The sequence below is a fragment of the Dromaius novaehollandiae genome, chromosome 3 (genome assembly GCF_036370855.1).
Source record: "Dromaius novaehollandiae isolate bDroNov1 chromosome 3, bDroNov1.hap1, whole genome shotgun sequence".
Taxonomy (NCBI): domain Eukaryota; kingdom Metazoa; phylum Chordata; class Aves; order Casuariiformes; family Dromaiidae; genus Dromaius; species Dromaius novaehollandiae.
In genome coordinates this window covers 68122839-68135560 of record NC_088100.1, presented here as the reverse complement: position 1 = coordinate 68135560, position 12722 = coordinate 68122839, and the positions used below count along the sequence as shown (strand labels likewise).

The 12722-nt window shown below is 39.4% G+C and overlaps 1 protein-coding gene across 4 annotated transcripts in view; it reads left to right on the top strand.

The window, feature by feature from the left end:
* Positions 1–12722, top strand: part of SNX9 (sorting nexin 9) — a 65065-nt gene that overhangs the window by 33605 nt on the left and 18738 nt on the right. For 3 of the 4 annotated variants that reach the window (XM_064509103.1, XM_026122205.2, XM_064509102.1), the window contains 7 exons: positions 2252–2432; positions 3152–3305; positions 4744–4828; positions 5589–5714; positions 6035–6152; positions 8754–8884; positions 10188–10291. In XM_064509103.1, coding sequence (XP_064365173.1) covers positions 2252–2432; positions 3152–3305; positions 4744–4828; positions 5589–5714; positions 6035–6152; positions 8754–8884; positions 10188–10291 — 899 coding nt within the window. The remainder of the gene's footprint in view (positions 1–2251; positions 2433–3151; positions 3306–4743; positions 4829–5588; positions 5715–6034; positions 6153–8753; positions 8885–10187; positions 10292–12722) is intronic. The other variant, XM_026122206.2, reaches the window with a different exon arrangement.

The window sequence follows — 12722 nt, the reverse complement described above, 5'->3', positions numbered from 1 at the left end:
AAACTCTGATGGCAGGTATGACGTTTTCTCTCATTATATAATCTCATATCAGGTAAACATCCTAGGAAGAGCAGACTGATGCCCTGTAAGCTACTGGCAACTTCTTTATAATGCATGGGAGTAGTCCTGTGTGTCAGCTGTCCAAGAATTAAGTAGACCTCAGCAATCTAGTTCCCCAAGAGAGCATTCTTCTCAGATCAGTTTATTCCTCAAAAACCCTCAAACCCTTATCTATCTAGAAGCTGTCCACGTAATCCTGCTCTCTCCATCAGGCCCTAGAGACACCTATTGCTCTCTGGTTTGCTTATTTCTCAGTAATCGTCTGAATGGTGATTCCCACCTTGCAGAGGCTTGGCCTTCATCTCCAGCTCCTGGGGAAGTCTCACTTTCATGCGTGCAACTGAGTTACCTGACTCTGGGCATAAAGAGCTGCTGCCATATGATTTCAGCAGTTTAGGTCTCGAGCATTTTGGGGTCTTACAGAGGTTTGATACTGCCTGTGAAGTCTAGCTGTAAGAAGACTATATTTTTGGAAAAATTTAAAGCAAAGTTCTTTAGCAGAGCTAAATTATTAGCGTAAAGAGCTAAATTTGTAGAACAGTAGTGTGTCAGCATAATTACAGCTGTGTCCAATAGAAAAGGGTATTCATTTTTCTAGTAAGTGGTGGAAAAATGTGGTGATCTTACTGTTAGGACTGTTTTGACACTTGGTAGCATCAAGGAATCTAAAGGAAAATCATAACTGCAGCCTTAAATTTAAAAATCTGTAAAAGTAGTTGGTTTTTTATCTTTTTAAGTGGATTGAATGCCAGAAAATACTTGCAGCGTTAATCTTCTGAACACTTATTTGTTGCACAAACAAGGGTTTTTTTTGCTCTTTTTGTTTACAAGAGAATGCTTCAAATCCACGTAGTGAACCAGCTCTTACTCAGGTTTTGTAGAGAAATAGACTTGTCTGCAAGCTGCAATAGGAATTGAAGGGGTGGGATGGGGGCATAGAATGTGGACTTGCAGTGTGAGGTTGTTCATGGTTTTTTTTGTGGAATAAACAATCACTCAACTCTTGCAGTGTTTGAGAAGAATAACGTGGATTTCAGTGAGTTTTTTAAATGTTCTGTTCTAGCAAATGCATTAAACTTCATGGAAACTTTATCATCTAATAGCAATTAATTTCTATTAGATTTACCTTTTTTGAGATGCTACTGCATGATAAGGATAATGCACTGACTTCTGTAGGTCTTGAGGTTTTTTCTTTTTGCAAAACTCAGAATTTCTCCCTTTGAGCAAGATGAGCTTTGTAGACCGTTTGCTTTCATTCCCCTTCTCTTCCTTCTTCTACGTTTGGGTGTGTGGGTTTTGATTTGTTATTTTTCCTTACTGCCAGCTAGTCTGTGCTAAAAGTGTCTGGAGGGGCGTACACGTAGCTAGTCAATGCTTTTTTCAAAGTGTAGCGTTAAAAGCAAAAAGAGACAAGCAGGATGCTAAGCTATTAATCCAATGTACTGACAGATAAACTTTGACAAATTGATGCAGTAGTTTGAGATGTATTTACTGTGCACTCTTTCCCTGAGGTTTCCGCCTCCGCATCAGGATTACTGTTGTCAGAAGCTTATGCTGAGGGAGTAGATTTACAGGGAGATGCCGGACTCTTCCCTCAGAGATAGTTGCTTCCTTCCCTCATCTCTGCTGTAAATGAGGTAACCCCTGGCAAGGAAGCCAAGCAGGTTGCTGGGCACAGCTCCTGAACTGTCACACCAGTAGTGATGGTGTGGATGGGAAAGCTATGATTTGCTTCTAATGAAGCCACTAATCTGACTCTAGTAAAATAGGGCATTTGGTAAAGTCTTAGTCCTTGACTTCTGGCTATGCAAATTAGTCTGTGATTTTGTGTGTATGATAGTTCACATGCACTATACTTCTGGTGTTAGTATAAAATAATTACTGTAGGTAAGAGTGCTTTATAACGTTGCTGGAACAAATAATTTGATTTCCCTAGGGAGATGGAACACTGTTACTGGTATGTACTAGTGTCACATTACTGAAAACCTAATCAGGCCTTTGAGGTGCTTACTGCATTTATAAGAGCTGCGTAACTGGGAACTTGAGATTTAGCTGCTGCTTCTAAACCAAACCAGTCAAATGTTGAATGCAGACTTATAGTTTCTCAGCAGGGGAGCAAAGGCTCCAAGAAGAAAATCTGTCTTCTCTGCTTTCTTCAGCATTTTCTTCATTTTTGTCTCCTATAATGTAGGTAAACAATGCTAGCGATCCTTGGTCAAGCTGGAGTGCTGGGAAGTCTGGAAACTGGGATAATGGAAATGCTGGTGATAGCTGGGTGACAAAACCTGAAAGCACAGCTGGGCAGAGAAACAGTGCTTCAAATCACTGGGAAGCAGCAGCACTTGGTCATCCACAAGCATATCAAGGACCAGGTGTGCTAATGCTTTTATTTTTGAGTAAATTAGGATAGGTAAGCAGTAGATGTGGGAACCACCTAACCTTTCTTAACTACCGAATATAGTTTATAAAACTGAAAAACTTACTAGTAGCAAATCACCACGTGGGTAAACTGGCTACTGAAGTAATGTGTTTTTAATTAGAAAAAAAAGTTCAGGTGATGTACGATAACGTACACCTCAAACCTGTATGGAGATTTGGCAAGCCAGGCTTGTGCCCAAATGATCAATTCCCAGGCATGTTCAACACGCATGACAAGAACTCTGAAAATGTACACCCTTAAATTTGTGCCCTCAGGCCTGTGAAGAGGTGTCTAATCCCTGAATTTGAAGGACTGGATAGCCTTTCAGAAGGCTTTCTCACTGTTTTGTGGTAAAGCCTAAATGAAGAGAACTTTTATCTGGGGAATGCTAACCTGGACTGTATGAATATGGAACACCATTGAATTCACTTTAACACACCAGCATTTTTTTTCCCCCCCTCAGTGGATTTCTAGTGTAGTATTTCAGTAAGCTGTGTTTTGGGATGGCAGGGGAGGGAAGAGCTGATGAAGATTCAAAAAAAATACAAGACTGAACTAGCACTTAATATCTTCACCTTGTTGATTATTTGTGTAGAAGTGCTGAGGTGGCTGCTTCCTCTTTGTAAAGAGAAAACATTTAAGTTCTCTCTTTTTTCCTTTTCTGTACTTCAGCAGCTGCTGATGACGACGATTGGGATGATGACTGGGATGACCCAAAATCAACTTCACCATCTTATCTCGGTTACAAGGAGACTGAGCCATCAGAAGCTGGGGGGCCCCAGCGTGCAAATTCTCGTGCAGCTGCTATGAAGTTGCCACTTAACAAGTAATGCAGAACAAATGTGTATACACTGAAGAGAATTGGAATTTGAGTTGTGGAAGTGTGTTCCCATTCAACTTACTTGAAATATATAGTGGAAATATTGCAGGTTTGGGGTAAAAGTGGAGATGGGTTTGTAGTTCAGCATTGTCCCTAAGTGATCAGAGAAGATAAATCTGTGAAAGGCCTGGAGTACATGACATAACTGTATATTTTTGGAGGCATAACATACAGTCAAATGATGTTTTTATAGGGGCTGAACTTCCGGTCCTACTATTTCTTAAAATTTAGTTCTCTTTAGCACTCTGTGCTTAGTGAAAGGTGATGAATGGCTTGTCCATATAGCAAAGCTGATCAGCCATGCTTCCCCAGAGTTCACTACCAATTTGCTAGAAGTAGGAGACAGTTCTGCTCTCCTGTATTGGTGCATCAGCCCAGGCTGATCCTTGAGTCATAAGAAGCTTGATTTACCCCGCCACCCCCATGATTGGTAGATTAAAATTAAAAACTTTGTTTATTCTATAACTATTATTAGTCTGAGAAGCTACCATGCAGTAATCTTAAAATGAGTGAAAGAACAGAAAATGATATCGAATAACTGTCTCCTCAGGTATGTAACTGAACTTAAGGACTTGTCATGCAGAGACAGACTTTGTTCATCAGTGGAGGTTTTGTCCAGTTTTGCAAGAGTATTGCTGTGTCACTGTGGCATTTACTTGTTGCAAATCCATGTAGTACGACCAGCATAAACATACCTCATTCAGAAGCACAGTTCTTCTGCAAAGCCCTACTTTACTTCTCGTGTTTCTGCAAGCAAATAGTAGACTGGCAGTATATCAAGGGCTAAGTATTTTAATTAGAAAGAGAAACACTTCTTGTTTTCTGCAAGCCCTTCTGTGTGGGCTTGTAGGACATTACAGTGTGTGTGTGGTGTTTTTTAGTTTTTTGTTTTTTTTAAATTGGTAGATAAGTGCTTCTAAATATGAGTGAGGTTAAATAATTGAAAGAATATATAATTCATTGTTCTTTCAGATGATTGAATTCTCATAATTTGAAATAGGGAAGGGGGTGTGTGTGTGCGCGTGCGTGTGTGTGTGTGCGCGCCCCTGCAGGGAGTGGGCTCTGATGGAGTGGCAGATACTACTATATGTCCTGTTGTCTTGTTTGCTCTGATGGGCTGCAAGCACAAGTAGCTACTGTGCACTGTAAGGGGCCTATATTACACAAATACAAGCTGGACGTTAATAGCTTAAGCTTTTCTGCTTTTTGGGGGGTAAATCACTGGTTGTTAAATCCACATCTAGCACAGATTTCACATAGGATAACTCTTCTCTATACTTGAGAAATGTTAAAATTTGTTTACTTAAAGTGTCTGGGAATTCTGTGCAAGTCAAAGGAGGGGGAAACAAAGAGTAAATTGATTGCTCGATTTTCTTTTGATTAGATTTCCTGGATTTGCAAAACCTGGGATGGAACAGTATCTATTGGCAAAGCAGCTAGCAAAACCCAAAGAGAAAATTCCCATAATAGTGAGTGTGTGTTTTGTCTCCTCCCCCTCCCCTTCTTCCGCACCTTAACTTTTAGCCTCAGGGTCTTTTACATGTATCTGGGTCAGAAGAAACTGGTACAGAACATACAGTTAAAAACAGAACTATCATAAGAGAACTGTATGCCATTTAAACATTTCAAGTCATGGTAGACCATGTTTCAGAATCCTGTACCACTGAGGGATTTTTCAGGGTCAAGTCTTAACTCCTTGCTTCTTCTAAGTGTGCTGGGGATCTTCTTGTTTTTCTTCTTTTTAATACTATTTTTCTCATGCTGGACAGCGGACCTGTGTTGTTCATGGTTATGAAAATGAGCCATATTGGGGGAGAATGCAGAGTGGATGCATACACTCTGTCAGCTGTCTTGATAGTTTTCTTATATGGAGGAACTACATTCATAAAAGTTTTCAGTTGTGATGGTCAGGTCACTTTCTGATCTAATTAATAGACTGTTCTGGACATTTGATATTCTAGTGAAAAGTGGTAAGTAGCAATCTGCAACAGTGTCTGTCTCCCAACAGTTCACTGTTCCAGTATCCTTATAGGAGAAACTTAGTAGGAGTAGACCCTAAAAAGAGATTTGGTAACACTTCTTGAGTCTCAAACTCTCGCTGAAATCAACGGAAACTTTCTAATGGAGGGAGTTGGGATCTCAGTTTTCAAAACAGGCTTCTTTCACATCTTGTTTGCACCTGGTACAATATGATGTATTTATAATAAAGATATTTGCAATTTCTGACAGATTGGTGATTACGGCCCAATGTGGGTTTATCCTACCTCTACATTTGACTGTGTGGTGGCAGATCCCAAAAAAGGTTCCAAAATGTATGGTCTCAAGAGCTACATTGAATATCAGCTGACCTGCACTGTAAGTGTATCTGAAACAGGATATTCTATCTTATAAATACAGAGATCACTTGTACATATAAATAATATTGTTACAACCTAGTTACCAATTTACACAAGCTAAAAGTGATAGCCGTCAGGTTGTTTTCAAAGAGTTGGTCTTTTTTTTTTTTTTTTTTTTCCCCTTTCCCCCTCCCCCCATTTCCAATTCTTCTGTCATTGTGGAATGTAACTAAAAGTTATTATGTAGAGCCTTAAATCTGTCTACTATTTTGGACACCCTTGCTTCATATCACTATCTGTAGATGCCTGTCAAAATTCAGAGCTGTGTTTCTTTTACAGAACACTAATCGGTCTGTCAACCACAGATACAAGCACTTTGATTGGCTATATGAGCGTCTCCTGGTTAAATTTGGATTAGCCATTCCAATCCCATCTCTTCCAGACAAGCAAGTAACAGGTAAGTGTTCCCAGTTGTGAATTAGAGATCACTTTTGTGCATGATTTCACTATTTCTTAGTGTTTTCTTTTTTTATTATGTTTAGAGAAGTGGTAAGAGAATCTTCAGCATTCAGAATTGATGATGAGATATGAGGGTCTGTTGATAACACAGTATTGCCACTAGGAATGTATTTCAGAACTCGGGTTTAGTCCTCTAACCTAGTGATTAAGAAAACCCTAGTTACTGCAGAAAAGAATATTCATTATTGGAGAGAAGAGATGTTTATGTTCTGTGGTTGCTGATTGTCTGGTTTCATTTCTTTTGCATTTTCTGGAGGAAAGGGAGGATCCTAGTCCCTGGCAAACTTTTGGTTTTGCTTGTAACGAAAAGGTTGCAGCTGTTTTTCCTGATACTTGATTAAAAAGCATCTTTCATTGGTATAATTTTCTGCCACATTTGATATTAGTTCAGCTTGACCAAACTCTCTGAATGGGAAAGTGGGATTGAACTCTTAAACACTCATGAGTTCAGCCATTGCACTGCGTATCTGGAAGTATATGTGCTTTTTCAGTGGTCTCTGGCTCCCCTTTGACACGTATATGCTCGAGTGTATGTGAAGAAAAGATTAGACACCTGTGTAGGAGGAAAATGTGTTACTTCTGCCTATTTCCACTTGTGTATTTTCTGATAAGATTTTTACACAGTATTTAAGACAGCCAGCCAAAAACAAATACACAAAAGCCGGCATGTAGCCAACCATGTGTCTGTGGGCGTCACTAAAAATGCAACAGCTCTGCTGTGTTTGAAGAAAGCTAAGCATTGATGCACATGCTGGGATAAATGCCGAGGAAACTGAAAAGTGAGGAAGTGACTTCCTCCCCTTAGCTAGCCTCATATTTAGGATTTACCAGTATTTTTACTTAAATGTCTGCATGTAAACTAAAAAAGAAAGCGGAAGACCTGATGGGGTCTCCAGATTTCATTGTAACTGTATCGTAAGACTGAGTTTGGTATCTCAATTAAACCTTGCCTGTGGATGTTTGCGGTGTTTTGGGTTTTTTGGGTGTGTTTTTTTGTTTTTTGGGTTTTTTTTGTTTTTTTGTTGGTTTTTTTTTTTTTGAATCTATGGGAGAAGCCAGTTTGTTAGTCTCATGCCAAAAATGCCAAAAAAGTGGTCTCCCCCCCCCCCCCCCCTTTTTTGAAATGTTCGAAGACGCTCTCTTTGAAGAATTGTGTTTGGGAGGCTTCTTTCTGAAGACTGTCTAGAAAAGTCTCTTTCTGCCAATTAGTCTTGGGAAAGCAAGATTCTATGCAAGTAGACTGACTTTGCTCAGAAGAGGGTCATGATTTTGCTGGTGGTGATATACCTAATGACTAGATTACAAGTTCCAAACGTTACTGTTCCTGTTGCCTTACAGGAATGCCACTGTGATTTCAGTATAGGTCAAGGAACAAGGTACAAGTGTGGGTTATAATCTTTCTTCTATAGCATTTATTTTGTTTCGCTAGCTAATTTGCAGGAAGTGTGCTCATACCAACATTTAATTTTTCATTGGTTGTAGTACTGCCAGTTTCCTTATTTGCAATTTAAAAAAAAAAAAAAAAGTGTGTGTGTGTGGGGGGGGGGGGGGGAACTCTGTGAGCTGCTACCATAGTAACTATACAGTGGGATTATATTGAGAGAGTACATGTGTTCAAGGCTTGCCATCTACCCTGCTATGGAAACTGGAACAGTTGGTGTGCTAGAGGAATCTCTCATCTCTTTCAGACACGTCCTATTCACTGTACACTTTAGAAGTCCAACACAGTGCACTACTTATTGCATGCTTCTCTCGAAGACCCAGTTTGTGCTAAAATTGAAAGGTTCTTATAAATACAATGGTGAAACAGTACTGGTAGAAATATTTCTTTTGGTTACCTACTTTTAAAACAGTTTGTGCTAAATCTCTTAACTACAAAAGAAATCCATTATTGAGTCTTATGTGTATGTATTCTATTCATTTTGCACATATGATTTATCAGGGTTTTTTGTTATTTTTCTGACATATCCATTTATGTATAAAGAAATATATTTATAGGAGGTATTGCTTTTTTGAATCTATTTGTATGTGAGCAGAGTAGTTTCAAATGCTTTATTAGCTAGGACATGACATCTTGGTAGCTAGGCCTTGACATTCCTTTTCTCTAACTCTCTTGAGCATCATCGTGACCAAAAGACTGAGTAAACTGTATCCATAAGCTGTCTACATTCTGAGCCTGTGTCTAGCTTTTTTCTTGGATGACCTGAATACATTGTCTTTCATCCAAAAGTGCTCCTTTTTCTTGCCTTCCCTCCCCCCTCCCCCCAGCAATTGATTCAGATTGGGTGTGGAGATTGTAGGGTTTTAATATTTCCTGACCATCTTTAAAAGGAGCAATACTCTGCAGTAATCAATATACTGTACTTTAAGGCTCTTCTGATTTGCGTGGATAGAATTTACATGAAAGAAACATTATCTGGTGGGTTATTACAATGGATATAAATCACAGCTCCTGTTTTAATTAAACAAAAACCAAAACAAACAAACCCCTGAGGCTAATAAAGTGGAAATGTAACAATCCTTGTTCAATGTATTACAGGGCGCTTTGAAGAAGAATTTATCAAAATGCGTATGGAGAGGCTGCAAGCTTGGATGACAAGGATGTGTCGCCATCCTGTTGTTTCAGAAAGTGAAGTTTTCCAGCAATTTCTCAATTTCCGAGATGAAAAGGTAGGAAATAATGTTCGCACAAAAAGATTGGGAAAGAAAAATTGTTTTCTACCACCATCACCCTTTTCAGATAGGAGTTTAGTTTTTGTAGTCTGCTGATTTGTCTGCCCCCCAGTGGGCAGTAATGAAGAGCTGCAAAATGCTAGGTTTAGTAGACCTAACTCATTGATTACAAAGCAAGTTTATTTCTCATTTTTAAAATGCTATTTGCTATTGTAACAGAAGTGGGTCTCTTTAAAGCAGTTTTGTTTACAGTACTGTTTTGTGTACAGTCTTCCTTCAGTAGAAAGAGAACAATTATAAGGATTCTTTTGACTGTTGCTCTGATCCACATCTGTTGGATTTATTAGATACTACAGTCCTCTGGTATAGCTTTGCTAACTGCGGTCTTACCTGATATAACAACCCCTCTTCAATTTTCCTGTTATACATCATTTTCCTGTATGTTTTGCTAGAGGTTTAATATCTTCACTTTCTGTAAATAATTATTTCTCCATGATTAAGCTCCAACTCTGTTACCAATTCGGGTATCTAGTACTGAGGAAAGAACAAGAAAACTCTGTTCTCATCACATAGTTATACTCTTAAATACACACAGACTTTGCTCAAGAAATAAAATGATCCTTGGAGGTTTTAAAGATCCAACTGGGCAAAGCTGTGAGGAACTTGGTCTGACCTCACAGCTGGCCTGGCCCTCCTTGAGGAGGAAGTTGGACTAGAAACCTCCTGAGGTCCCTTCCTACCTGAATTATTTTGTAACCCTCTAAGTAAGGGCTTAGTAACATAGTAAGCTACAGTCCTAGTGAAGGACTATTTGGATGGCCAGAGCAGAGTTGTGTAACTGTGCTAGCTAGTTAGCTGTTCGTGGGATCTAACTAACTTACAAGCTGATGTAAAGAGAACTGATGTTGCAATACATCTGGAATTTTAAACTTTTTTCCTATCAGTTCCTACTAAGAATTTAATATGGCTATTGAGTAATAGTCTCATGATCTTCTGGACTAGCTTCTAAAATCAGCACTATCACATGTGCAAACACAGCTGAATAAAATTGCCTTTCTGTACTTCAGTAATATACAAGAAGGTTCTGTTCACCTTGGGATCTAGAAAATAAAGTGCAAAGAAGGAGGCAGGGGAAACTCTAAAACCCTGGCCCCACTGAAAGTATTTCATCTAAAAGACTTTAATGTGTGGGTGCACTATTGCTTAGTTCTAGAAGTTTCATTCATTGTTTAGGTCTATGTATTTAAAGGTGGATGAATAGCAATGGTCAAATTTTTTTTCCCCTTTTTTTCCCCTCAAGGAGTGGAAAACAGGAAAGAGAAAAGCAGAAAAAGATGAGACTGTAGGAGTTCTGATCTTTTCTACAATGGAGCCAGAAGCTCCTGACTTGGACATGGTAGAAATGTAAGGTGATGTTTTCTTTTTGCATGAATGTTATACATCCTTATTGACAACATAAACTGAATTGCAAGTATTAAAACTAAATCGCAAGTATGCACACATGCATGTATTCATAGTTTTGAAGAGATACTTATTAAGGTGGAGATGAATAATGGGTGCTTTGCTCAATTTTTTTAAATGAGTGTGGGAGTATGTGTGGGTGTTCCCCTGCTCACCCATAAGCTCCTCTAAAATTTGGAGGAGCTCCCTATGATGTCTCTCTGACTTCAGAGTTTGAATATTGATCCTGAAAAGACTTAACAAAACTAGTTGCCAAGACAGGGCACTGATAGACCCTGTGGAGTTAAATAGTATGTTTTGTTCTTTTACCCCTTATTCTGAACACTTTCAAGGTGTGCTAGACTCTCCAAGCAGCTTAGAATAACTGTAGGTGGGCCGTCAGGTAAAAAAAAAAAAGAAGTTTGTGAAATATCTGGAGTATTTAATGGCTAGAATCAATGGTAAGCTGTTGCAAATGAAGTGATTTAAATGATCAAATTTCATTTTTAAATGTGTTATTACATCTTTGGGGTAGCCTTCTGGAAGTACAAATGGAGAGATATGTTTGTACAAATATGTATGCGCATATATGTATATATACTGTGTACATACATATCACTTCTGTGGTGTCGAGCGAGGCCACCACTGGGACAGATTTCATAGAGTGGCATCACTTTGCCACTTCCAGGCCCAACCCTGTCAGCCCTGTGAAGCATGTGTGGGAGCTGGTCTGCACAAACCCCGCAAACTGGGCAACTCAGATAGAGCCCGAGATGTGCTGGGGAGCAGTCGGACAGGGACAGCCGCTGGTGGAGAGCGAGCAGCCTCTGTCCCGGTAGACATTTAGATCCCAAAGCAAGGTGAGAACATGCAAGCTGCCTATAGGGAATAATACCCAGAGGATATCATCAGCTCCTGAGCTAGGACAGTGCTGGAGGCCTAACTACAAGCATTACAGGTGTGACTCTAACACCTCAGCAATACACATCACGCTCCAGTGTCTGTAGTGGGACTACTTCTGGAATGGTTAATTATGTAGTAGCATTTTCAGAAAAATGAGAAGAATGGAAATAGTACAGTGAGGAGAACAGCTTACTGCATCTTTGAAACTTCACAGCTGTATGGCATTATTGGTATCACTCGAGTATTTTTGAGTAAGCCTTTTCCTTTCATTATTTTGTGAGTTCAGGCCCTATCTCACCAGAACAATCAAATAAAAGAAAGCAGTACCTCTTAACTTGCTTGGTTGGATCATCATCTAAGAATTTTACTAATTCTGTGATGTGATGAGGGAAAAGAGAAAAACAGCTCATGCATGAAATCTTTGGCCATTCTTTTTCCAATCACTTTACCTGTGTACTTCTTGTACAGGGTTTTTTGTTGTTGTTGACTGGTGGGGCGGAGAGAAGGTAGTGATCTGCTCACTTGGTTTCCCACAAGATAATTTCGTGAATATGGATTAAGTGACTGTTTACAACTTACTGTAGCTCTAATCAGAGTGGATGCAGTAGTGATGACAGTAGAGGGGACTGCATGTAGAGCGTCATACTTTATTGAGCAGCTTTGCTGGAAGTCAGTCGCCTATCATAATTTCCTACTGTAAATCAACCCAATTTCAGTTTATCCACCTAATTCTGTTGTTTCATCTTGTTAGTCTATTGGGATGGGCAGCTGTGATGCTTTAGTTTTTTTTCCTTAAATAGTCTGTCCTCCTTCCAAAAAAGATAACTTTACCCTTGAAAATAAAACCTGATTTTTTTAATATATAAAAATTAATATATATGTATTCTTGAAAGCTCTTACCCCTATAAATCAGCTTGTTCCAATAGCTTTTAGGTTCTCCAGTGAAAGGCATTATTTACTGAAACCATTTTGCTAGTTCTGGGTTTTGTTCTTGTGTGTTAGCCTGACTTTGACCCAAGGATGGTAACTCTCTGCTGGCTGAACTTTTACAGTATCATGACCACAGGAAAGTATTTGAAATTAAAGAGGATAGCTTGCTATTGGGGCAGCTAGAGTAAAACAAGGAACGTGGCAGCTTAGCTCTTAAAAAGCCAAGGTCCTGTCTTCATGTGAACAAGTAACTTTTCAGGGAGAATTGCCAACCAAGGGCTGGAGGTGCTGGTGGGGTGGTGGGAGCCTCTGGGCTGCCCCGAGAGCTGCTGCACTGGCTCTGGGGGCCTGGACGAGTCGCTTGCTATTGCCTTGCTGGGAGCAAGAGCCTGACTCTTGCAGGCTCTGGAGAAAGCATTTGTAAGATCTGATGCAGTTTGAATAATTCTGATGGAAAATTACAGCATTACTATGCATGCAGTGCTATATTGATGGAAAGTTTAGATGTTGTCAAAGTATATTAAATTATGTGTGTATATATTTCCATAGAAGAAATGGTCTA